Source organism: Saccoglossus kowalevskii, chromosome 11, assembly GCF_978046115.1.
Source record: "Saccoglossus kowalevskii chromosome 11, keSacKowa6.1, whole genome shotgun sequence".
Taxonomy (NCBI): domain Eukaryota; kingdom Metazoa; phylum Hemichordata; class Enteropneusta; family Harrimaniidae; genus Saccoglossus; species Saccoglossus kowalevskii.
In genome coordinates this window covers 13526372-13551457 of record NC_140651.1, presented here as the reverse complement: position 1 = coordinate 13551457, position 25086 = coordinate 13526372, and the positions used below count along the sequence as shown (strand labels likewise).

At 36.4% G+C, this 25086-nt stretch overlaps 1 protein-coding gene across 1 annotated transcript; it reads right to left on the bottom strand.

The window, feature by feature from the left end:
* Positions 1-234: 234 nt before the first annotated feature.
* Positions 235-24989, bottom strand: LOC102809344 (NXPE family member 1-like). Its single transcript, XM_085505414.1, has 4 exons — positions 24738-24989; positions 18296-18384; positions 2033-2121; positions 235-999 (listed from the first exon to the last, which is right to left on the bottom strand). Exons 3-4 carry the CDS (start codon positions 2108-2110, stop codon positions 235-237), a joined length of 843 nt encoding a protein of 280 aa, XP_085361540.1. The 5' UTR covers positions 2111-2121; positions 18296-18384; positions 24738-24989.
* Between the last annotated feature and the right edge of the window lie 97 nt (positions 24990-25086).

Below are 25086 nucleotides of genomic sequence, written 5' to 3'. Positions count from 1 at the left end.
TGCGCGTTCGATTTTGCAAATTTCTAATACGTCACTGACATCGCCTGGAGGCAAACTCGGAAAACAATAGTTCATTTTCAACGTCCGTTATATTTTGTGATAATACGGTTATTATGCTTCATTTTACAATGTACTCGGACATAAAGTTGGGTAATACCCATATTTTACATTATTCAGATAAAAATCAGAAATATATTTAATATAACATAATATTCAAAAATGGGTACTTCACACTTACCTTTTAAATAAATATTTATTTTTCCTTTCTTGTGTTTTTAAATTTCGCAACTCGACGTATTCTTGTTCAATTGGACCAGGGCCGTTCGTAACTTGTATGAGATCTTTACAATCTAAAACAGTTGGTGGTTCGCAAAGGAATGTCGTTTTTCCCAATGCCTTTGCGTGAGGGAATTCACATTTGTTTTTCCAAACTCCATTTCTCATTAGGAAACAATAACTTGATTCATTAAAATCACCCTTCGCAAATATACCCCGCCATGTTATTCGTGGTTCTGATGGCCATACTACACTTTTAACGAATTCAACCGCTTCTCTTTGCGCGACCAACGAAACTCGTAATTGCATATTCCCAGACTTGCCTGCATACACATGTGCGGTATAACTTCCGTTGTCGTGGTCAATGATTTTATTCATACAAGTAGATGCGAATTTAATTTTGGTATTATATATATCAACTCGCCAAATATCTCCTCCAAATACACGTTCACGACCATTATCGTCACGGGCATGGATCTGTAATGTAATAATATCCCCTCTATGAATGGAATTGAGGTCACTCAAGAACACCAGATTAGATTTTATAGCACTCGTTTTACCACGACTTCCTTCAAATGCAGCAGACATATTCCACTCACTGTCGCTTTGCTTTAATTCATAGTCTTCGTCGGTGTGTACTACTGGTTGGTAAAGAGTACGGAGTACTTTAGAACTGTTTGAAACTTTCATTTTTGGGATTGCCGGTTTAAAAGTACCTACTGTCTGTAAAGATAGATTGACAGTATATTATTATATTTAAAAAGAACATAGAAAAATGTAATATACCATTCGAATGAGTCACGCCATCTAGTGTCTGACTGCGTTATGATGTAGATGGGTGAAAGCAATGCCGTTTGTTATTTTGATGTGTTATCGTCTGTTATGTCGTGTTTTGAAGCTCGAATTATGCTACTCTAGTAAACCAAACTGTCGCAAGACATTGTCATTTTGTATGCGTGTTACATGAATTGCTGGAATGTTCAAGCAAATATAATATTAACCAACCTATTTATGTGTTGGTCGAATTTATTCTTCCAGAAGCTAATTATTAACACTTCAATAAACTATTAACATTCTAAACAACAAAGTATTCGCATTTACATTTATTTCAGCCCATTCAGTTGAGTAAATTCTTTGACTAAAGATATATACAGACGATAATATGCCAATTATAACGTTTTTCATATAGATGATTGGTCTTCATCATCCGCCCGTCCGTCGTGAAGATATTTTGAATTTGCTATTTTTAGACAATATTTTTGTCGTGTTGGCTGAAAAAGTGCTATTTTCGACTCCCTCTATTACGGTTCTGACGTGACAAGAGTATGGTGGGAACACTAATAACCATGACAAGTGCTTAATATCTCATCGTCCATATTATTTTCAACTTTATTTTGAGAAAGAGTCTTTATAAAAAAGACAACCGAGCTAATTCGACTGTTAGATAGCTTGACGAATACATTTAATAACATGATAACATCAAAATGTTTTTTTCACTACACTTGCAATTTACTGATATGAATATTTTTGGTTATTAAAATAACAATCTTTGCATATGCGAAGTAGCGTTTTTTTCATTGAACGAATATTGTCATATTCTTATGTTACAGTAGCAATAATATTAGTTCACGAAAACAATTATGTATACAACTATATCAACTATATCTTAAGTATACAAAACTTCGAGAAAATATATATTTCCATTTTTCATCTTTTTCGCGGTATCACTGAACGACTGTTTCTATAATATACTTACCTGCGACGTGTACACCGAGAAATAAACACTTGTCATCAGGAGCAGGGTGATTATTGTGATAAGTAGTTTGTATTGCATGGTTTTCGAATCTGTCAGAACGAATGAAATAATTAATGCAGTAATGGCATTGGAAGAAGTGGTATTAATCATACACATCGACGCAGAACTCAAAGGAGATGCCAATTGAAGCAAGATTACCTCAATATCGAGCATCATTCCCACAGTTATATTATGGTTATATTACGCATTATGGTTTCATGGTTATACCCGAAAACGTGTAACGTGCGGAATACGTGAATACGGATTGACGGAGGTACATATTTTTTATTTGTGTTTTATATTTGTTTTAATGTTGTGCGGATCATATGTTTAAAGTGTTAAAGCAGTAGCTATTTTTTTCTTGGAAGTCGGTTAAGAACATACACTCAAAATGTGAATAAATATTAAAATCACACAAGAAACATGTGTGCCAAGATAAAATATTCCCCTTTTATTTACGTTGCAAAAATACATACACTCATTGTGACCCTTTTTCTTTTGTTTGTTCCTGTTTAACCAGGTCATGGTAGTCACATGAAAGAAGAGTTGTAGGTATTCCCTTTTAGTTTCACGCTGAACATACGTAAACACTTTCTGTGACATTTGGCCTTTTGTCTTGATAGTCACATGTCTGTCAAGTTGGATGACCATATCTATTTTCCCCGAGTAGCCATATATTGAACACATATAGTACATAATTTGACCACAGAATATAACAAGTCCTGCAAATCAGATGTGGGACATTTGTGCTAATTTCGAAGGCACTGGCTATTTCCCATGTAGTTATATTTCGCAGTACGAAAACATATAATATATATATATATATATATATAACATATGTTATCTGCGGTGATGAAAAGGCTGATGGATTGAAGCTGTTTGCCATGCTATAACCTGTTACCTGGCCTGAACCTGTGCCATGGTGTAAACCATCTCTACCAAGGAAGACTTATGAAAAGACACGAGTTGTCTGGAAACGTTTGCGTGTGTGGAAGCAACTATGCTATGACAGTATGGAAAGATATATTAGAACTGTATATTACTGTGTTTTCCCAGGAGTGTCGTAGCATTGCAGTAAGGGGAACTCACAATGATGTTCTATCCAGATAAAGAGCGAACATTGCAGTTGTTGCAATAGAAATTTCACTGACTGAACATTAACAAGAACGGAAACCAAACAATAGATAAATGTGAGCAATGTGTACAGCCTAAGCAACATACAGAGTGTATGAAATCACCCCTAGTGAACATCTGCACCTCATAAGTGGTGGAGATGGAATACATACAGATAGAGGATTGCAAGGAAGGTGTTTCTGATGTTCTAGTCAAATAATCTCTTCACCAGACATACAGTGGCTTTTGTCACAGAAAATGAAAGTCATGCCAAGAATAGACCATCTATTGAAATATTTCCTCAGCCAGTAGGTTTTCTGGGCAAATTACACTCTAGGTAAGGGCGAGGACTTTTAGGCTAAAAGTGATTAATCATGTATGTTGAACATGGGTATAGAAAATACAAGAACAAGGCCATATCATCTACAGAATTGAACAGACAAGGAAGTTCAATCTCACACTGATTGAAATTTAAAAAATATATTCATCGGTTTACTGGATATCACTGGATATTATCCATATTTGTTTATGTATGAACAGGAGCAAACGTACCATCTGGATATATATCTTGGACTAAGCCTGACAAAGTTTTCAACTGCATTTGTCAGGAACCTGTCAGGAATGAACATGGTGCAACAGAGGTGAGATTGTATCTGGGTGTTCTGTTACAAAAAGTCAAGAAAGAGTCAAGTCTGAAAGTTCTGGTGTGAAGGTAAAAACTATGCAACACAACAATGTGTTGCCCTGCAGTACTTCACCATAACCAACAAGACCACTGAGGCACCAACATGCAGTGTGACTAGTGACAATCAAGAAGGAGGACCCAGAAGAGCCCATGAAGTCATTTATTATTGCTGGTCGGATGAGGATTTTAATATACTAATGTCAGTATAGATCAGTTACTCATTATATATAACTGTTTCATTTGATTTGGTAACCTTAGCTAATTAAATTATTTCAAACATAATTTGTGGTGACCCCGGGAAAAAAGGAAACCCCCGAAATCAGGTAAGTTTGTACACTCCTGGAGAAAGAGCTATTAAAGAAACAAATAAAACTATTATATGTAACTGTTTAGGTGACTTGAGGTGGAAACAAAAATGTTGTGGCCCTTGAATTCCTTTGTATTTTGTTTAAAAATGTGAATTTTTTACCAAATTAGAAATTATGTAACTATAGTAAGATATTTATTAGGACCACTATATCAATGTGTAACTTTTTGTTATGTCAAAGATGCGCCAGTGAATTATAATAACAAGTTGCGTAACATCTCTATACATCAGTGACAAGTAATTACACAGCTTAGAGGACACACTGGCCTATACCTAAGTTATAATATTATGTCACAACCTCAACGACAGTCTTACATTCCAGGTCACTGTCATACCGGGTCCCCTTGACAGTACTTTGGCTAGGAAGTCTGAAGGTGGCTACTCTGTTGTGATCAGTATTACAGTGGATATGGAGTGAGATGCATGTGTGGTAGTATGCACTGAAGCCCATGGGCTCAAGTAATCCAGGTACCACTGATGTAAATATCATTGAAGGTGTTTGAATCATGCACAAATCGCTACTTGTAGCACTGAATGAGAAGACAGATACGGTGAATGTCGTCGTCATCAAAATGTGTAGAGGGGTTGGAAGACTGTGCTGTGGCCGTGGGGCTAGCTGATGAGATCACTGTAGGCGCTGTTGATAATAGAATATAACTGCCTTAACAGCGCCTATACCCTGGCAAATATTTGGCAATGTGGTGCCTATTTTTTGTCTTAGTACAGTACAGTTGCTACCGCATGGGTCATGACATATCATCTGTAAATTACACATAAAGCATTGTAGATCAACCAAAACAATCAATTTGTTCAATGACCTTCAGACTTTTTATTTAAGTCATAATAATCAAAGCCAAAGGCTGAACACCAAATTTATACTGAATTTTATGTGAAAAATTTGAACATTACCCAGTGTAACCGTAGTGCTCATAGGCACAAGCAATTGGAACATATGCAGACCCTTCCAGTCAATCCCATTATATTAATTAAAAATTGCAATTATCGGATCACTACGATTCTGGTAGAATTAAATAATTTCAGTAATAAGAAGCACTATGTTTATATTATCACTAAGCCAATTGAGTAAGATTTTATTTGCAGAGACAATTATTAGATATTCATTTGCACATATGTCTTAAGAAGCTTCAGTGCATTTGATGTGCATTGCCTGATTCCAAACAATTAATGGTCATGCATCAACATGAGCAGCATGCATGTCTAGTTTTATTCATTCATTCAAGCCATTTGTTACGGTATAAACAAATAAGTTGAGAACTGAAAGTGCTCCTGTTTGGCAAGTAATTAATTAATCAGACTGATTAATTGAAAACAATTAACAGCAAAAGATTGTTTTTGAATATAATATAATTGTATTTTTTTCTTTGTATGATATAGAAAAAAAGCTGAAACAGTTATATATAATTAGTATGTAAATTACCTAATTAATATGTACAGATTTATACTTAAATATAATCGTGTCTGGCGTTCGTCAGACAATATCTGTGGTGATTGAGATATTGGTGAAACAAGTTGGAAAGTACGTGCATTTATTAATACATACAGACTGAAAAGCAGACATCAATGAGACTTTCGTGTTTTTTGTGCTCTGCACATGGTAAACAAAATTATAGCAGTCAGGTTTAATCACTAACTTGTGGGATTACAATTGAAAAATTATAGGAATTATTATAGCTAATGTACATTCTTGATAAAGGTTCACATTTTAAATCCACTTGTAAATAACTCCATTGTAACAGAAATTATATTGTCTCAATGAACCATTTTCAGGGAACATCACGTTCTCATAGTCCTTAGTGCTTTGAACCTGGATTTGCAGATAACATAAAACAATAGTCAGTAATGTTAAACTATGTTATTTTTAACTATATAGCAAATACTTCATAATAGTACATATGAATGTAACATATGTAATATCAATATAAAATTCAAGAAAGTAAAGTGGGCAATCAAATTGATTCATAGTTTAGAGATTTAAACAATAGAAAACAATAGAATATAAAGAATAAATAAACAATGGCTTATTGTTACGCAAAACGTGGGGATTATCTCACAATCACTATGAAGTTGTATTGAATGCTATTGGGTGGTTCTTTAATTATCAGAAATAATCCTGCAATCCTGAAAACTGGACATGTGTTATGCATAAATTATACGTTCATGGATTATCCCAACACACATATTCACATAATTTAATTAAGAGATCATTTTAGTTATTGATTGAATTGTTTACGTGCGTTTTAAAAAATAATAACACAAATATGAAATAGTGCATGGTTACTTCCATAATATTTTTTCATAAAGTCGGGAGACGCCTATAGATTCTATTCAACTGTAAGGGAATTTGTTGTGAATTGCTTAAAGGGGTCAATTTATTATGAAGCAGCAGATGGCCAAGGATTTACATTAATTTATATCACTCTCAGTCATATCAAAATCAGGTGACATTAGCATAGTGTTTTAAAAGAAACAATAAGATGGTTTGTGCCTCTCAGATATCACATCTGTGCATTTGTTTCTCTTTCCAACGCTCCGTAGTCATAGTTGTCATCAAAATAAGCCAATTGATCAAACACAACATCATTGTAAAAGTACGTGAAAATAAATATGATTTTAGTAGACTTAATTAAATAAGCTGTGTTATAAACACGAGTTAATATAAAGTGACTCAAATCTATTCGTATTATATATTTATTTGCAAAACTCGCGTTTTTTGCAGTAGAGAAATTCTTACTGCATGATCATGTATTATGAAATTAATCGAAGTGTACCATACTTGATACGAGGTCAATGTATGTAAAAGTCGACAGCGAACATATACATACGGTTCTTATAAATGTTAGATAAGCTTAAGTGTACATAATGAATGAAGGAATCAAAACACAGTCAGTTGGCATACAACTAGAGACTATTTAGGTCCAGTCTGTATTCGAAATGACTGCACCCATATAGTAGATATCTGTAAATTAATTGCATTTATTTTATTAACACGTGTAAGCCCACTGACTGTGTAGCAAAGAATCCTCGCCGGTCGACTCAGGTCGTTCACCTCAATGCCTAATCTCAGTCACAGTCACAGTCACGAGGCATGCATAGAAACGATATAATCATGAAAAAGATTCAATAAACTGAAGACTAAATAATACGGGTAGAACAGAAGATATATACTTACAATCATATCAAAGATCTGATTCCGCTCAATCCTCATTTGCTACACGATTTGATCATGTTTTACTAAAAAAGGCATGTGTCGCCAGCAAATACGAGTAAAAATCTCTGAAAAGTTTACTAGAGTTATAACAAACTCCCATAGGTAAATTACTATTATCCCATTGTGATACACGCGTCATTTGTGAAGGTATTTAATTATGTAGTGGCTGAATAACCGGGCGTTAGCTAAGGAAACTGGGCTTATGGTGACTGGCGCTTTTACTTATTGTTACAAGCGACAGGGTTTGGCTCGAAACACTCAGTACAGGAACAATAGAGATTTCGGAACATAGGGCGGTTACCGACTGTCAGCGAACCGTCCAAGTTTAATTTCCACTCTGATTAAGTCATCATTCTGGATTCGTTTATAGTTAGTGATTAGATCAGTCGTGGATTAGATCTGTCGTGGATTAGATCTACTGTATATTAAGAATAAGCTTATTAAGCGTTGCATACCAGGGATATCTGTATATCTTCACTGTGTACGACATTACCGCATGTGAACGATTCCCTTGTGTAACTCTAGCCCCCCAATTTATGAAGCTAATCTACGATTGCTGAGTTTCCTAAAGTCGATGGAAACCCCGATCACACTAGAGCCGCAGGCTCGAAATGTGCTATATACTTATTATTGGGCGAGAATGTTTTTTCAGCAGTGGAGACTTTCCGTGTAATAATAAAGTTTTGTCGTGAGTTTAGCCGCAATGAATAATCATGCACTGTCACTTGTGGGCCACTGTACAATTTAGTGATTTTTAAGCTTATTTTTGGAGTTGTATATATGGCATGTTCAACTGATTATTTTACCCTATTTAACACTGGGAATATCAATAGTAGCTCCAAAAACACCGGGTCAATTCATGGTCAATCTTCATATCAAACCACGGTACGTATTATGAAAAGGCAAGCGGGTATAGATACTTTTCAGACTAACCGCTCATGTCACACACAGACGCAAAAAAGCCGTATATAAATTTGTTAATTACAGTTTATTATTGAAAACTGATAAAACACGCTTAGATTTCACCGCCTGGTTGCCACACCCGGTGCTTTTTTCTCGAATTTGAACCGTTTTCATCGGCTCTTCGACCGGCATTTCATATCATAGAAATCACAGTCCCGGGATAGAGGGACTGTGTAGAAATGTATTGTATTGCAGCTTGAATAATGGGTGTGAATCTTTTAAGGTATAGATGCATGTTCGTGGGCACTCGGAGTGAATTTTTTTTTTTTTTTTTTTGCTTTTCTTACCCAGACAGTCTTGGCTAGATAGTGTTGAAATTTCGGAGCATTGTCAATGCTGGAACATGCCCAAAAATGGATTTTAAAATATAGGGAATCGAGGCACGCGTATGTGATTAAAAGTCCCGAAAATTTGTTTACGTTGCTCTTTGATTGACAAGTCACTGTTGATGTTATATGCAAATGAGTTGCTGGCCTCAGTTACGGTGCGGCGATGTGTAACTTCCTGTCCGCGACCCTGTTTAACTTACCTCAAGCGCTACCAACTAGTCTTGCAAACTACAAAAAAGACAAGACGTAGACGCTTCCAGCATGCAAGCGAAATACAAAAAACATACAGTTGTAAATGATAAACTTTTTCACCCTTTTCTCGCAACATGTCTACAACTTCTAGCCTTGCAGCTTCCAGTGGAATACTGTTAAATATTTTTTTTCACGCATTTTTTTCTCCGAAGGCATTATAAAACTGACTAATTTTACATTTGTCGTTTCGCTGTAACGATCACCGTGCTGATAGCATTGCGATGTAGTAGTGGATAAACACCATTCAGACCATTGCTGTGCTGTCATCGATAACTAACTTTTCAGTGGCAAAATACACAAACGTGAAATGCTCGGTTACTTAAAAATAAAAAAATACCCCGAAAATTACAGAAGATCGGCAACAATATGCTGTTTTTAAACACCGCGGAAAAATCACGCACTCTGCGAAGCCATCTTGGTTACCTTAATCGGAAACCCCCTTGTCAGCTAGCATGCATCTGTAGCGACGTCACAAAGTACATTGTACGGCCGTGCTCGGCGACCTCTGGTACTATGGCACTCTAGCACTCTAGGAATGAGGTATTTCCAGAGGTCAGGGTTCGTTTTAACTTTTATCGACCCATCGCGTTTGCTCGTATTTGAATGAAAACTGTTTCGATTTACAATAGTTGTCTTCCATTTCGACTTTTTCTCACCGGCGTTTGAGCAATTGAGTACAAAAACTGTGAATAGCCGTTGTGTAGCAAAATATTACGGCCCATTTCAACCTGGCCGTCTAACTTCGCACGATCCATTTCACCGGAGGTCGTGAAAAACTGCGTCATACAGAGTATTTGTTAAAGGTTTGAGGAAAGGTAAATTTAGATTCAACCCACCAAATGGGGATCGCTATGTTTGTATAACTGTATGAATATCTCATCGGCTTTACGTAATCCATTGTGCCCCTCCCTAAGTGGAAAAGATAACACGACGCCATGACAGTTTTCACGCAAGGTTTTGACTCCGCGGACGATTTTACGTCCGTTTCCTTAGTATTCTAAATATTTTTATTTTATTTGTTTACCTGACGATTGAACATCAGCAAGCGTCGGTGTATGATGGATTTTGGCATGTCGTCGTGATGCAATAGCCATTTTTGTGGACGATTAACATCACTTTCATAAAACGGCCATTATCTCCGTTCGTGTTTTCTGGTTGGTCAGAGAGATTGAAAATTAATTAGCTCCCGTAGTTTTTGTCAGTTTGTCTTGACATTTTCACACTATTTTAACAACGTCTCTACGAACAAAAGGACGTCTGGGCTTATTTTTAAAGCTTTGCATTCTCGGACAATGACATTCGAAGTGTGAAATACTGACCGGGATTGACTATACGGCACACATCCTGCTTTACAACTTTGTAATATGAAAACAAAACATACTAAATATACGCCTGGACGCCCATTTGTTAATAAACAACTGATAAACGTTGTGTGAAAGTTTCACTCAAAATAAACAAGAATTGTGCGAGCTATTTAGATTTGAACTTCCATGGTAAACTGAAAAACACAAGTGGAGATAATGGCTAATTTGCATAATCATTCACTCAGTAAGAAGTTTGCTAATGCTCATAATTAAAATGGCTGTAACAGTTCCAAATTTAAACCTATTATCGTTTTGTAAAAAGTTAAACATAGTGCATAATATGGAGATCCCGTCATTACTTTTTTTTCACCATTTTTCTTTTTGATTATTTATGTACAGCCTTGCTAAATCTTGCTAAGCATTCAAAAGAGAGAATGTTTGTACCAGTTTCTATATTTTAAAATCGTCTTTTGAGTATGTTCCAATATTCACAATGCTGTGAAATTTTAACAGTCTATAGCCAAGACTGTTTGGATAATAACAAGTCAAAAAAAAAAAAGAAAATTCACTCTCAAGTGCCCACGAACCTGCATCTATACCTTAAATTGGGCACAGGTCATTGTGCAAGGTCACTTAAAGTAGAATGCTGCTCACGATTTTTACTGAGTTCGTGAAAAATAATTTACATCTCGGTCAAATCTAGGTTTAATAATAATCTAGGTTGAATAGTTTACACGGAAGTCGTACTGATGATTTTTTTATTTGACAAAGAATAATGTCACCCGTAGTTATTATACTTGTTTTTACCTTTTCAACTGTGTCTTATTTTTATTCAAACTGTTGACTTATACTTAAACTAATAATTGTAGACAGATGGTGAGACAAAAATTTACTATTGCTATATTTACTAAAATACGTACACGTGTAAAAAGAAAAACAAAAAAACAAAAAAAAAACACTCGATAGTAGCATTCTACTTCGGTCCTACTACTTAACGCGCGAACACGCGATGGAGTGTCCGGGCACGCGCGGAGGCGAACAGGGGGGGGGGGGAATACCTAACGCGCGGGGCAGCGGCAGCAATCCTTGTACTGTATAATATTCGTTTATGCTCAAAATTTGAACCGGAGTGGCGAATTCGAGCAGTTATCCACACTTTTTATGATCGACGCCCGGGCATTCCGGCGAGTCGAGTCCGCCATGTTGTTTACTGATTTTGGTTAGCGTTTAACAATAGGACAATACCATTCGATCCATGGGAGTGACAGTCCTACGAATGTGCCGACATTGTCGAAGGACAAGGACAGGACAAGTTTGTGCAAGTGTGGCGAGACTCCCGTAGTATTGTTTAGTAAGATTCATTTAAAAATGACCATGTAAGACGTCTGTTACGCAGAAATTATTTCACCTCATGTCGTTTTCTCATTGTTATGTGTCCCCGTAAACACAGCATTGTATGCAGGTGACAATGCTACGTACACGTGCAATGAAGTCGGTATCCTAAGAATATCGTATTAACGTCTTTGTGTTTCCTGTTGCAGTGCGTTTGTATACGGTAAATATCGTGAACGGTACAGAGTTCGGTAAATATCGTGTACGGTACAGAGGGGATATTTTCGTCCAATGTTTTTATACTTTGTAATGTAATTCAAACAAATAAAAAACGTATATTCGTAGCCATGGACAAGATTTAAAATGTAATCAACCGTTTTATTCATCCATGATTTGTACAAAGATCGTATATTTTGTAAGTGTATAAAGCATTTTCCACATTAAGCTTTCAATGTAGATTCTTAAACACAAAATATCAAATATATCTTTAAGTGTAAAAATCGAATTTTCACTGTAAATGGTAACTTCCTGTAAAAACTTAAGATGCCTTTTTTATTTCCTGTACCAGTCACCCACTCCCTGTTCCCACTCTTACAGCATGCGGTAAATTTCTTATTCCTTGTACTGTATAATATTCGTTTATGCTCAAAATTTGAACCGGAGTGGCGAATTCGAGCAGTTATCCACACTTTTTATGATCGACGCCCGGGCATTCCGGCGAGTCGAGTCCGCCATGTTGTTTACTGATTTTGGTTAGCGTTTAACAATAGGACAATACCATTCGATCCATGGGAGTGACAGTCCTACGAATGTGCCGACATTGTCGTAGGACAAGGACAGGACAAGTTTGTGCAAGTGTGGCGAGACTCCCGTAGTATTGTTTAGTAAGATTCATTTAAAAATGACCATGTAAGACGTCTGTTACGCAGAAATTATTTCACCTCATGTCGTTTTCTCATTGTTATGTGTCCCCGTAAACACAGCATTGTATGCAGGTGACAATGCTACGTACACGTGCAATGAAGTCGGTATCCTAAGAATATCGTATTAACGTCTTTGTGTTTCCTGTTGCAGTGCGTTTGTATACGGTAAATATCGTGAACGGTACAGAGTTCGGTAAATATCGTGTACGGTACAGAGGGGATATTTTCGTCCAATGTTTTTATACTTTGTAATGTAATTCAAACAAATAAAAAACGTATATTCGTAGCCATGGACAAGATTTAAAATGTAATCAACCGTTTTATTCATCCATGATTTGTACAAAGATCGTATATTTTGTAAGTGTATAAAGCATTTTCCACATTAAGCTTTCAATGTAGATTCTTAAACACAAAATATCAAATATATCTTTAAGTGTAAAAATCGAATTTTCACTGTAAATGGTAACTTCCTGTAAAAACTTAAGATGCCTTTTTTATTTCCTGTACCAGTCACCCACTCCCTGTTCCCACTCTTACAGCATGCGGTAAATTTCTTATTGTACACGCAGTTTACGGTAAACCTGGTTTATACCTCTTGTCGAAAACACAGTGTTTGGTCAATCTCGTGCACAGTATAGCATACGGTATATTACGTTTCGTCCACATATTTCAAAGGTTGACGCCGCGACACTCTATTTTTATTTATTTATTTATTAACACACAACATCCCCCGGAGGGGATGAAAAGGGTTACAAATCAGATATTAGTAAAAGAAAAATAACCACATAAAAATTAAGGGAACAAAAAGGCATTAAAAAAAAAGATAAAAATTTGAATACAAGGAATGTGTTACTGGCTTAGTTTATGTAGGTGCTGCTGTCTTGTATTAAAACAGTTTTTTAAATATTGCGCTAAAGGAATAGACATTTTCTCGCCACTTAGTAATGATATGAATTTATTTTCATTACTAAATTTGTCAAAATTTGGTATACGTTTATTAGCTACAATGTAAAGTTTTAATCTTATTTCATTGTAATGAGGACAATTTGTGACAAAATGTTGTTCATCTTCAACATGGTCATTGTCGCACATATTGCAGACTCTGTCTTTAAAATCCAATCCTGTATGCCGGCCTGTTTCAATTTTCAGACAGTGATTGCCAAGTCTAAATTTTGTTAAGGATTTGCGAAGTTCACTGTTTTTCATAATTGTTAAGTAGTTTTCTTGTTCTATTTTGGTTTTAAAAAGTTTGTAGGTTCTTAGTTTTATTGTACAACTACAACAAAGGGGGGAACATACACTGTCCCTAATTCAGTTCAACCACGGTCACTATTTTTTAGTAACCGTGGTGCAACCCAAGCAAGGCACGTCTTTTTTCAAATAAACATGACATACCAAATATGATGAACTTGTGTAATTCAGAAAAAAAAGGTTGTCATTTGTTCCGGCTTGGAGCCTGATGGTAAGGGAAAACATTTACATAACCAGGGCGAGTTGTGTCGAGAGACAAAGCATTTGTTGTTTCTGTTTGGAGCTATAACAGGTAACAAAAGGTCTTGAATAAATTAATGGCGTGATAAACGCCACCTTGTATTTCTATTTTATGGAACTTCTTGTGTATAGTTACAGTAGATTATTTACAAGCTGATCCCAGACCAATTTGTAACGGCCGGGCTCGTAACACGGATCACATGATCCCCGAGCAGGGTGTGAGTCCGGTATGTGAGCTACTATAAAATCGCGATGCGACGGCTATGACCTCTATTCACACATATGCTTCCGGTGCGCTTGTGTAAACTGAATGACGTTCCCATTTTTATTAAATATAGGTAGTAATAAAGATTTCTAGACATCTCGACCCAAAAATTTGTCGACCCAAGACACTTCGACCCAAATTGGACATCTCGACCCAGACACCCTGGGCATCTCGACCGACCGCATCGACCCGACCCTATCTATTAGTGTGGCGACGCGAACTTCTATCTAGTTCAACGTTGATAATGTTGCCCTTTGATAACTTAAAATTCTCGCGATATTGCGTATCGTGCTGTCTATGAATGCTGTGTTTGAATGAACGACATCTATTGATTCGAAAAATTGAAAACAGGGAACATGATCGAACCGAACCTTAAACGCTATTTTACTCCCTTTGTTACGTGTAAATAAATAACTTATCACCCATCAAGCGCAATGGATCAATCCAAAAATGACGTCACTTTCAGAGGTCGCGTGCTGTGAAACGAACAGCGAAAGCAGCAAAAAATAATAAATCAATGAAACAAACACTACATGGTCTACGCGCACTGAGGAAGGCGCGACATTGCACTTTTTAACGTTATCCGATATTATCGTCTAAAAATGTCTAAGTTAGACAGGTCTAAAAAAGTCTAAGTTAGACAGGTCTGTCTGGACAACTATTGGGACAGTTCGTTTTTCTCCGATATTATCGATAATATCGTCTAACAATGTCTAAAAATGTCTAAAAATGTCTAAGTTAGACAGGACTGTCTGGTCAACTATGGCGACAGTTCGTTTTTCTCCGATATTATCGATAATATCGTCTAAAAATGTCTAAAAAAGTCTAAAAATGTCTAAGTTAGACAGGTCTGTCTGGGCAACTATTGCGACAGCTCGTTTTTCTCCGATATTATCGATAATATCGTCTAAAAATGTCTAAAAATGTCTAAGTTAGACAGGTCTGTGTGGGCAACTATTGCGACAGTTCGTTTCTCTCCGATATTATCGATAATATCGTCTAAAAATGTCTAAAAAAGTCTAAAAAATGTCTAAGTTAGACAGGTCTGTCTTTGCAACTATTGGGACAGTTCGTTTTTCTCCGATATTATCGATAATATCGTCTAAAATGTCTAAAAAAGTCTAAAAATGTCTAAGTTAGACAGGTCTGTCTGGCCAACTATGGCGACAGTTCGTTTTTCTCCGATATTATCGATAATATCGTCTAAAAATGTCTAAAAAAGTCTAAAAAATGTCTAAGTTAGACAGGTCTGTCTGGGCAACTATTGCGACAGTTCGTTTTTCTCCGATATTATCGATAATATCGTCTAAAAATGTCTAAGTTAGACAGGTCTGTCTGGGCAACTATTGCGACAGTTCGTTTTTCTCCGATATTATCGATAATATCGTCTAACAATGTCTAAAAAAGTCTAAAAATGTCTAAGTTAGACAGGTCTGTCTGAGAACTATTGGGACAGTTCGTTTTTCTCCGATATTATCGATAATATCGTCTAACAATGTCTAAAAAAGTCTAAAAATGTCTAAGTTAGACAGGTCTGTCTGAGAACTATTGGGACAGTTCGTTTTTCTCCGATATTATCGATAATATCGTCTAACAATGTCTAAAAAAGTCTAAAAATGTCTAAGTTAGACAGGTCTGTCTTTGCAACTATTGGGAGAGTTCGTTTTTCTCCGATATTATCGATAATATCGTCTAACAATGTATAAAAATGTGTTTATAGTGGCATAAACTACTAAAAAAAGGTAATTTACCCGGACAGCGATATGTCGAGAAATAAATGTTTTATTATAATCATCCAGGATTTTTTTTAGTCTGAAAATTATATTCCCCGCATTAGTATAGCCGAAACGTTCGTCCACTGATTATAATTTAAAAAATGCGTCCAAGCATTACGTTGAACGTTGAAAACATTCGAAGGGAATGACTTAATTTTACCTTTCCCACGTTCAGTTAATTTGAATATAAATTACAGAATTAATTAATTATAAACCTCAACAAATACTTTATCTTTCTAAGTATAAACAAATAATCCTTGACAACTGACAGCGTAACGAAATATATTTACTCAAGAACAATCGGATTGCGCTAGTGGCGGACTTAACAGAAGTACATAACAATGTCACGTATAGTATAAACTAAATGTTTATTTACGTACTTTAATAGATAGATAAAATGTAAAATGTGTTAATGCTACTATTGTCTCAGTGAAAACATGACAAAAAAGTGTAATAGTGCAATTTAGTTCACGACTTGCCGCGTAGAGTATAAATAAAAAGTTTATTTACGTACTTTAATAGATAGATAAAATGTAAAATGCGTTAACTACTATTGTCTCCATGAACATAGAAAAATATTTCCATGGCTATTTATTCGTAATGCGGAATGAAGTATAGTTAATTCTTACACGAGTATGTTGGGTTTTTACGTAACGGCCGTAGAGTTGTCTTCCTTCCTTTCGGCTTTAAAGCATTTCCCACCAAAAACACCGAAACGCTGGAAACAAGTTAGCAAATACGTCTCGCATGTCACATTACCGATAAAATGTAATATGACAAGGTTCCCGGTGGGTATGGGTGTCTAACTTAGACATTCTTAGACGATAATTTCGATATTATCGATAATATCGGATAAAAACTATCTTACCCAATAGTTGCCCGCACATGGTTGTCTAACTTAGACTTTATTAGACAATAATATCGGAGAAAAAGTTAGACAGGTCTGTCTGGGCAACTATTGGGAGAGTTCATTTTTCTCCGATATTATCGATAATATCGTCTAACAATATCTAAAAATGTCTAAGTTAGACAGGTCTGTCTGGGCAACTCTCGGGAGAGTTCGTTTTTCTCCGATATTATCGATAATATCGTCTAACAATGTCTAAGTTAGACATCTCTGCCAGAATTTCATTAGATTTTATTAGACGATAATTATCCGATAATGATTTATATGACATTGTCGCGCCTTCATGCGCGCACTGGGAAAAGTACGACGCTATCGGGAAAAAGTACGACGCTATTGGGATCGGGTCGAGGCGGCGGGTCGTCTGAAATAGGTGGGTCGAGATGTCTAGGGTCCTGGGTCGAGTTGTCCAATGAAAAATGGGTCGAGAATGTTTGGGGTCGAGATGTCCAGCACCATATAGGTAGTAATAAAGAGAGTATCACAACGCCTTGGAAGCGACACATCGAAAGGTCAAGTTTAGTTCATCGCCCGCTGTACGAATTCACGTTTGCGAATGAATGACCACTTGACGCGAGGCACCGATCTAGAAGCCGTACCTACACACGAATTGGTGACGTCACAAAATACATGACCTTCAATCGGGGTCGTTTCCTCGGTATATACAAATTGGTATATACAAATTACAATAAAGATACTTAAGACATTGCACATAAGGTAAAACAAATCATGTGACAATATAATGATAATAACGGTAATAAATCCTAGCTTAACAGTTGAACAGAACGATCATATAGTCAGTCGGGTGACGCCGAGGGTCACGCACTTGTTGCAAAATGGCCGTGTGGTTGAAACTGGGTCATGGCGTGACGGGCGAGGAAGACATCATTAAACATTCTCAAAATCACAATAAAACGGGGAAGTGGTTGCATATTACGGCGTAGCCAACATGGGAAAATATAAAAAAACGCTCAATACAAACGACATGGGTTCGAATCACAAATAGATACACACTCACCAGAACCAAAGCAATCAGAAACGAGCAATCGTTTTGGCTTTTCCGTTCAACTCATCGGAACACTGGAGTAGTTAAAAAAATGAACACCACTTAACGACCAACGTCGTGGCGTGGTACACAACACAAGCGTGCCATCAAAATAAAACAAAATTAGCTTGAGAAGACAGTGGGTTCGAGTCCCGCTCAGAGCTACCGTAAAAACGTAAATCAAATAAACTGAAATCTCTCAAACAGTACTCAGACAGTACTCCTATGAATAGGACTTAAATCCTACCTCTTGTGTGAAGACACTCGTGGTACAGTGGACAAGACAGTGCGCTGAGAGCTCAAAGATCGCAAGTTCGAGTCACGGATTGGACACTCCTACAAAAGACATGAAAACGTTAAAAACATAAACAGCGGATTACAGCATGCGGTAAAATTCTTATTGTACACGCAGTTTACGGTAAACCTGGTTTATACCTCTTGTCGAAAACACAGTGTTTGGTCAATCTCGTGCACAGTATAGCATACGGTATATTACGTTTCGTCCACATATTTCAAAGGTTGACGCCGCGACACTCTATTTTTATTTATTTATTTATTAACACACAACATCCCCCGGAGGGGATGAAAAGGGTTACAAATCAGATATTAGTAAAAGAAAAATAACCACATAAAAATTAAGGGAACAAAAAGGCATTAAAAAAAAAGATAAAAATTTGAATACAAGGAATGTGTTACTGGCTTAGTTTATGTAGGTGCTGCTGTCTTGTATTAAAACAGTTTTTTAAATATTGCGCTAAAGGAATAGACATTTTCTCGCCACTTAGTAATGATATGAATTTATTTTCATTACTAAATTTGTCAAAATTTGGTATACGTTTATTAGCTACAATGTAAAGTTTTAATCTTATTTCATTGTAATGAGGACAATTTGTGACAAAATGTTGTTCATCTTCAACATGGTCATTGTCGCACATATTGCAGACTCTGTCTTTAAAATCCAATCCTGTATGCCGGCCTGTTTCAATTTTCAGACAGTGATTGCCAAGTCTAAATTTTGTTAAGGATTTGCGAAGTTCACTGTTTTTCATAATTGTTAAGTAGTTTTCTTGTTCTATTTTGGTTTTAAAAAGTTTGTAGGTTCTTAGTTTTATTGTACAACTACAACAAAGGGGGGAACATACACTGTCCCTAATTCAGTTCAACCACGGTCACTATTTTTTAGTAACCGTGGTGCAACCCAAGCAAGGCACGTCTTTTTTCAAATAAACATGACATACCAAATATGATGAACTTGTGTAATTCAGAAAAAAAAGGTTGTCATTTGTTCCGGCTTGGAGCCTGATGGTAAGGGAAAACATTTACATAACCAGGGCGAGTTGTGTCGAGAGACAAAGCATTTGTTGTTTCTGTTTGGAGCTATAACAGGTAACAAAAGGTCTTGAATAAATTAATGGCGTGATAAACGCCACCTTGTATTTCTATTTTATGGAACTTCTTGTGTATAGTTACAGTAGATTATTTACAAGCTGATCCCAGACCAATTTGTAACGGCCGGGCTCGTAACACGGATCACATGATCCCCGAGCAGGGTGTGAGTCCGGTATGTGAGCTACTATAAAATCGCGATGCGACGGCTATGACCTCTATTCACACATATGCTTCCGGTGCGCTTGTGTAAACTGAATGACGTTCCCATTTTTATTAAATATAGGTAGTAATAAAGATTTCTAGACATCTCGACCCAAAAATTTGTCGACCCAAGACACTTCGACCCAAATTGGACATCTCGACCCAGACACCCTGGGCATCTCGACCGACCGCATCGACCCGACCCTATCTATTAGTGTGGCGACGCGAACTTCTATCTAGTTCAACGTTGATAATGTTGCCCTTTGATAACTTAAAATTCTCGCGATATTGCGTATCGTGCTGTCTATGAATGCTGTGTTTGAATGAACGACATCTATTGATTCGAAAAATTGAAAACAGGGAACATGATCGAACCGAACCTTAAACGCTATTTTACTCCCTTTGTTACGTGTAAATAAATAACTTATCACCCATCAAGCGCAATGGATCAATCCAAAAATGACGTCACTTTCAGAGGTCGCGTGCTGTGAAACGAACAGCGAAAGCAGCAAAAAATAATAAATCAATGAAACAAACACTACATGGTCTACGCGCACTGAGGAAGGCGCGACATTGCACTTTTTAACGTTATCCGATATTATCGTCTAAAAATGTCTAAGTTAGACAGGTCTAAAAAAAGTCTAAGTTAGACAGGTCTGTCTGGACAACTATTGGGACAGTTCGTTTTTCTCCGATATTATCGATAATATCGTCTAACAATGTCTAAAAATGTCTAAAAATGTCTAAGTTAGACAGGACTGTCTGGTCAACTATGGCGACAGTTCGTTTTTCTCCGATATTATCGATAATATCGTCTAAAAATGTCTAAAAAAGTCTAAAAATGTCTAAGTTAGACAGGTCTGTCTGGACAACTATTGGGACAATTCGTTTTTCTCCGATATTATCGATAATATCGTCTAAAAATGTCTAAAAATGTCTAAGTTAGACAGGTCTGTGTGGGCAACTATTGCGACAGTTCGTTTCTCTCCGATATTATCGATAATATCGTCTAACAATGTCTAAAAAAGTCTAAAAATGTCTAAGTTAGACAGGCCTGTCTGGGCAACTATGGCGACAGTTCGTTTTTCTCCGATATTATCGATAATATCGTCTAACAATGTCTAAAAAGTCTAAAAATGTCTAAGTTAGACAGGCCTGTCTGGGCAACTATGGCGACAGTTCGTTTTTCTCCGATATTATCGATAATATCGTCTAACAATGTCTAAAAAAGTCTAAAAATGTCTAAGTTAGACAGGTCTGTCTGGGCAACTATTGCGACAGTTCGTTTTTCTCCGATATTATCGATAATATCGTCTAACAATGTCTAAAAAGTCTAAAAATGTCTAAGTTAGACAGGTCTGTCTGAGAACTATTGGGACAGTTCGTTTTTCTCCGATATTATCGATAATATCGTCTAACAATGTCTAAAAAAGTCTAAAAATGTCTAAGTTAGACAGGTCTGTCTTTGCAACTATTGGGACAGTTCGTTTTTCTCCGATATTATCGATAATATCGTCTAAAAATGTCTAAAAAAGTCTAAAAAATGTCTAAGTTAGACAGGTCTGTCTGGGCAACTATTGCGACAGTTCGTTTTTCTCCGATATTATCGATAATATCGTCTAAAAATGTCTAAGTTAGACAGGTCTGTCTGGGCAACTATTGCGACAGTTCGTTTTTCTCTGATATTATCGATAATATCGTCTAACAATGTCTAAAAAAAGTCTAAAAATGTCTAAGTTAGACAGGTCTGTCTGGACAACTATTGGGACAGTTCGTTTTTCTCCGATATTATCGATAATATCGTCTAACAATGTCTAAAAAAAGTCTAAAAATGTCTAAGTTAGACAGGTCTGTCTGGACAACTATTGGGACAGTTCGTTTTTCTCCGATATTATCGATAATATCGTCTAACAATGTCTAAAAATGTCTAAGTTAGACAGGTCTGTGTGGGCAACTATTGCGACAGTTCGTTTTTCTCCGATATTATCGATAATATCGTCTAAAAATGTCTATAAATGTCTAAGTTAGACAGGTCTGTGTGGGCAACTATTGCGACAGTTCGTTTTTCTCCGATATTATCGATAATATCGTCTAAAAATGTCTAAAAATGTCTAAGTTAGACAGGTCTGTCTGGACAACTATTGGGACAATTCGTTTTTCTCCGATATTATCGATAATATCGTCTAACAATGTCTAAAAAAGTCTAAAAATGTCTAAGTTAGACAGGTCTGTCTGAGAACTATTGGGACAGTTCGTTTTTCTCCGATATTATCGATAATATCGTCTAACAATGTCTAAAAAAGTCTAAAAATTTCTAAGTTAGACAGGTCTGTCTTTGCAACTATTGGGACAGTTCGTTTTTCTCCGATATTATCGATAATATCGTCTAACAATGTCTAAAAAAGTCTAAAAATGTCTAAGTTAGACAGGTCTGTCTGAGAACTATTGGGACAGTTCGTTTTTCTCCGATATTATCGATAATATCGTCTAACAATGTCTAAAAAAGTCTAAAAATGTCTAAGTTAGACAGGTCTGTCTGAGAACTATTGGGACAGTTCGTTTTTCTCCGATATTATCGATAATATCGTCTAACAATGTCTAAAAAGTCTAAAAATGTCTAAGTTAGACAGGTCTGTCTGAGAACTATTAGGACAGTTCGTTTTTCTCCGATATTATCGATAATATCGTCTAACAATGTCTAAAAAAGTCTAAAAATGTCTAAGTTAGACAGGTCTGTCTTTGCAACTATTGGGACAGTTCGTTTTTCTCCGATATTATCGATAATATCGTCTAACAATGTCTAAAAAAGTCTAAAAATGTCTAAGTTAGACAGGTCTGTCTGAGAACTATTGGGACAGTTCGTTTTTCTCCGATATTATCGATAATATCGTCTAACAATGTCTAAAAAAGTCTAAAAATGTCTAAGTTAGACAGGTCTGTCTGAGAACTATTGGGACAGTTCGTTTTTCTCCGATATTATCGATAATATCGTCTAACAATGTCTAAAAAAGTCTAAAAATGTCTAAGTTAGACAGGTCTGTCTTTGCAACTATTGGGAGAGTTCGTTTTTCTCCGATATTATCGATAATATCGTCTAACAATGTATAAAAATGTGTTTATAGTGGCATAAACTACTAAAAAAAGGTAATTTACCCGGACAGCGATATGTCGAGAAATAAATGTTTTATTATAATCATCCAGGATTTTTTTTAGTCTGAAAATTATATTCCCCGCATTAGTATAGCCGAAACGTTCGTCCACTGATTATAATTTAAAAAATGCGTCCAAGCATTACGTTGAACGTTGAAAACATTCGAAGGGAATGACTTAATTTTACCTTTCCCACGTTCAGTTAATTTGAATATAAATTACAGAATTAATTAATTATAAACCTCAACAAATACTTTATCTTTCTAAGTATAAACAAATAATCCTTGACAACTGACAGCGTAACGAAATATATTTACTCAAGAACAATCGGATTGCGCTAGTGGCGGACTTAACAGAAGTACATAACAATGTCACGTATAGTATAAACTAAATGTTTATTTACGTACTTTAATAGATAGATAAAATGTAAAATGTGTTAATGCTACTATTGTCTCAGTGAAAACATGACAAAAAAGTGTAATAGTGCAATTTAGTTCACGACTTGCCGCGTAGAGTATAAATAAAAAGTTTATTTACGTACTTTAATAGATAGATAAAATGTAAAATGCGTTAACTACTATTGTCTCCATGAACATAGAAAAATATTTCCATGGCTATTTATTCGTAATGCGGAATGAAGTATAGTTAATTCTTACACGAGTATGTTGGGTTTTTACGTAACGGCCGTAGAGTTGTCTTCCTTCCTTTCGGCTTTAAAGCATTTCCCACCAAAAACACCGAAACGCTGGAAACAAGTTAGCAAATACGTCTCGCATGTCACATTACCGATAAAATGTAATATGACAAGGTTCCCGGTGGGTATGGGTGTCTAACTTAGACATTCTTAGACGATAATTTCGATATTATCGATAATATCGGATAAAAACTATCTTACCCAATAGTTGCCCGCACATGGTTGTCTAACTTAGACTTTATTAGACAATAATATCGGAGAAAAAGTTAGACAGGTCTGTCTGGGCAACTATTGGGAGAGTTCATTTTTCTCCGATATTATCGATAATATCGTCTAACAATATCTAAAAATGTCTAAGTTAGACAGGTCTGTCTGGGCAACTCTCGGGAGAGTTCGTTTTTCTCCGATATTATCGATAATATCGTCTAACAATGTCTAAGTTAGACATCTCTGCCAGAATTTCATTAGATTTTATTAGACGATAATTATCCGATAATGATTTATATGATATTGTCGCGCCTTCATGCGCGCACTGGGAAAAGTACGACGCTATCGGGAAAAAGTACGACGCTATTGGGATCGGGTCGAGGCGGCGGGTCGTCTGAAATAGGTGGGTCGAGATGTCTAGGGTCCTGGGTCGAGTTGTCCAATGAAAAATGGGTCGAGAATGTTTGGGGTCGAGATGTCCAGCACCATATAGGTAGTAATAAAGAGAGTATCACAACGCCTTGGAAGCGACACATCGAAAGGTCAAGTTTAGTTCATCGCCCGCTGTACGAATTCACGTTTGCGAATGAATGACCACTTGACGCGAGGCACCGATCTAGAAGCCGTACCTACACACGAATTGGTGACGTCACAAAATACATGACCTTCAATCGGGGTCGTTTCCTCGGTATATACAAATTGGTATATACAAATTACAATAAAGATACTTAAGACATTGCACATAAGGTAAAACAAATCATGTGACAATATAATGATAATAACGGTAATAAATCCTAGCTTAACAGTTGAACAGAACGATCATATAGTCAGTCGGGTGACGCCGAGGGTCACGCACTTGTTGCAAAATGGCCGTGTGGTTGAAACTGGGTCATGGCGTGACGGGCGAGGAAGACATCATTAAACATTCTCAAAATCACAATAAAACGGGGAAGTGGTTGCATATTACGGCGTAGCCAACATGGGAAAATATAAAAAAACGCTCAATACAAACGACATGGGTACGAATCACAAATAGATACACACTCACCAGAACCAAAGCAATCAGAAACGAGCAATCGTTTTGGCTTTTCCGTTCAACTCATCGGAACACTGGAGTAGTTAAAAAAATGAACACCACTTAACGACCAACGTCGTGGCGTGGTACACAACACAAGCGTGCCATCAAAATAAAACAAAATTAGCTTGAGAAGACAGTGGATTCGAGTCCCGCTCAGAGCTACCGTAAAAACGTAAATCAAATAAACTGAAATCTCTCAAACAGTACTCAGACAGTACTCCTATGAATAGGACTTAAATCCTACCTCTTGTGTGAAGACACTCGTGGTACAGTGGACAAGACAGTGCGCTGAGAGCTCAAAGATCGCAAGTTCGAGTCA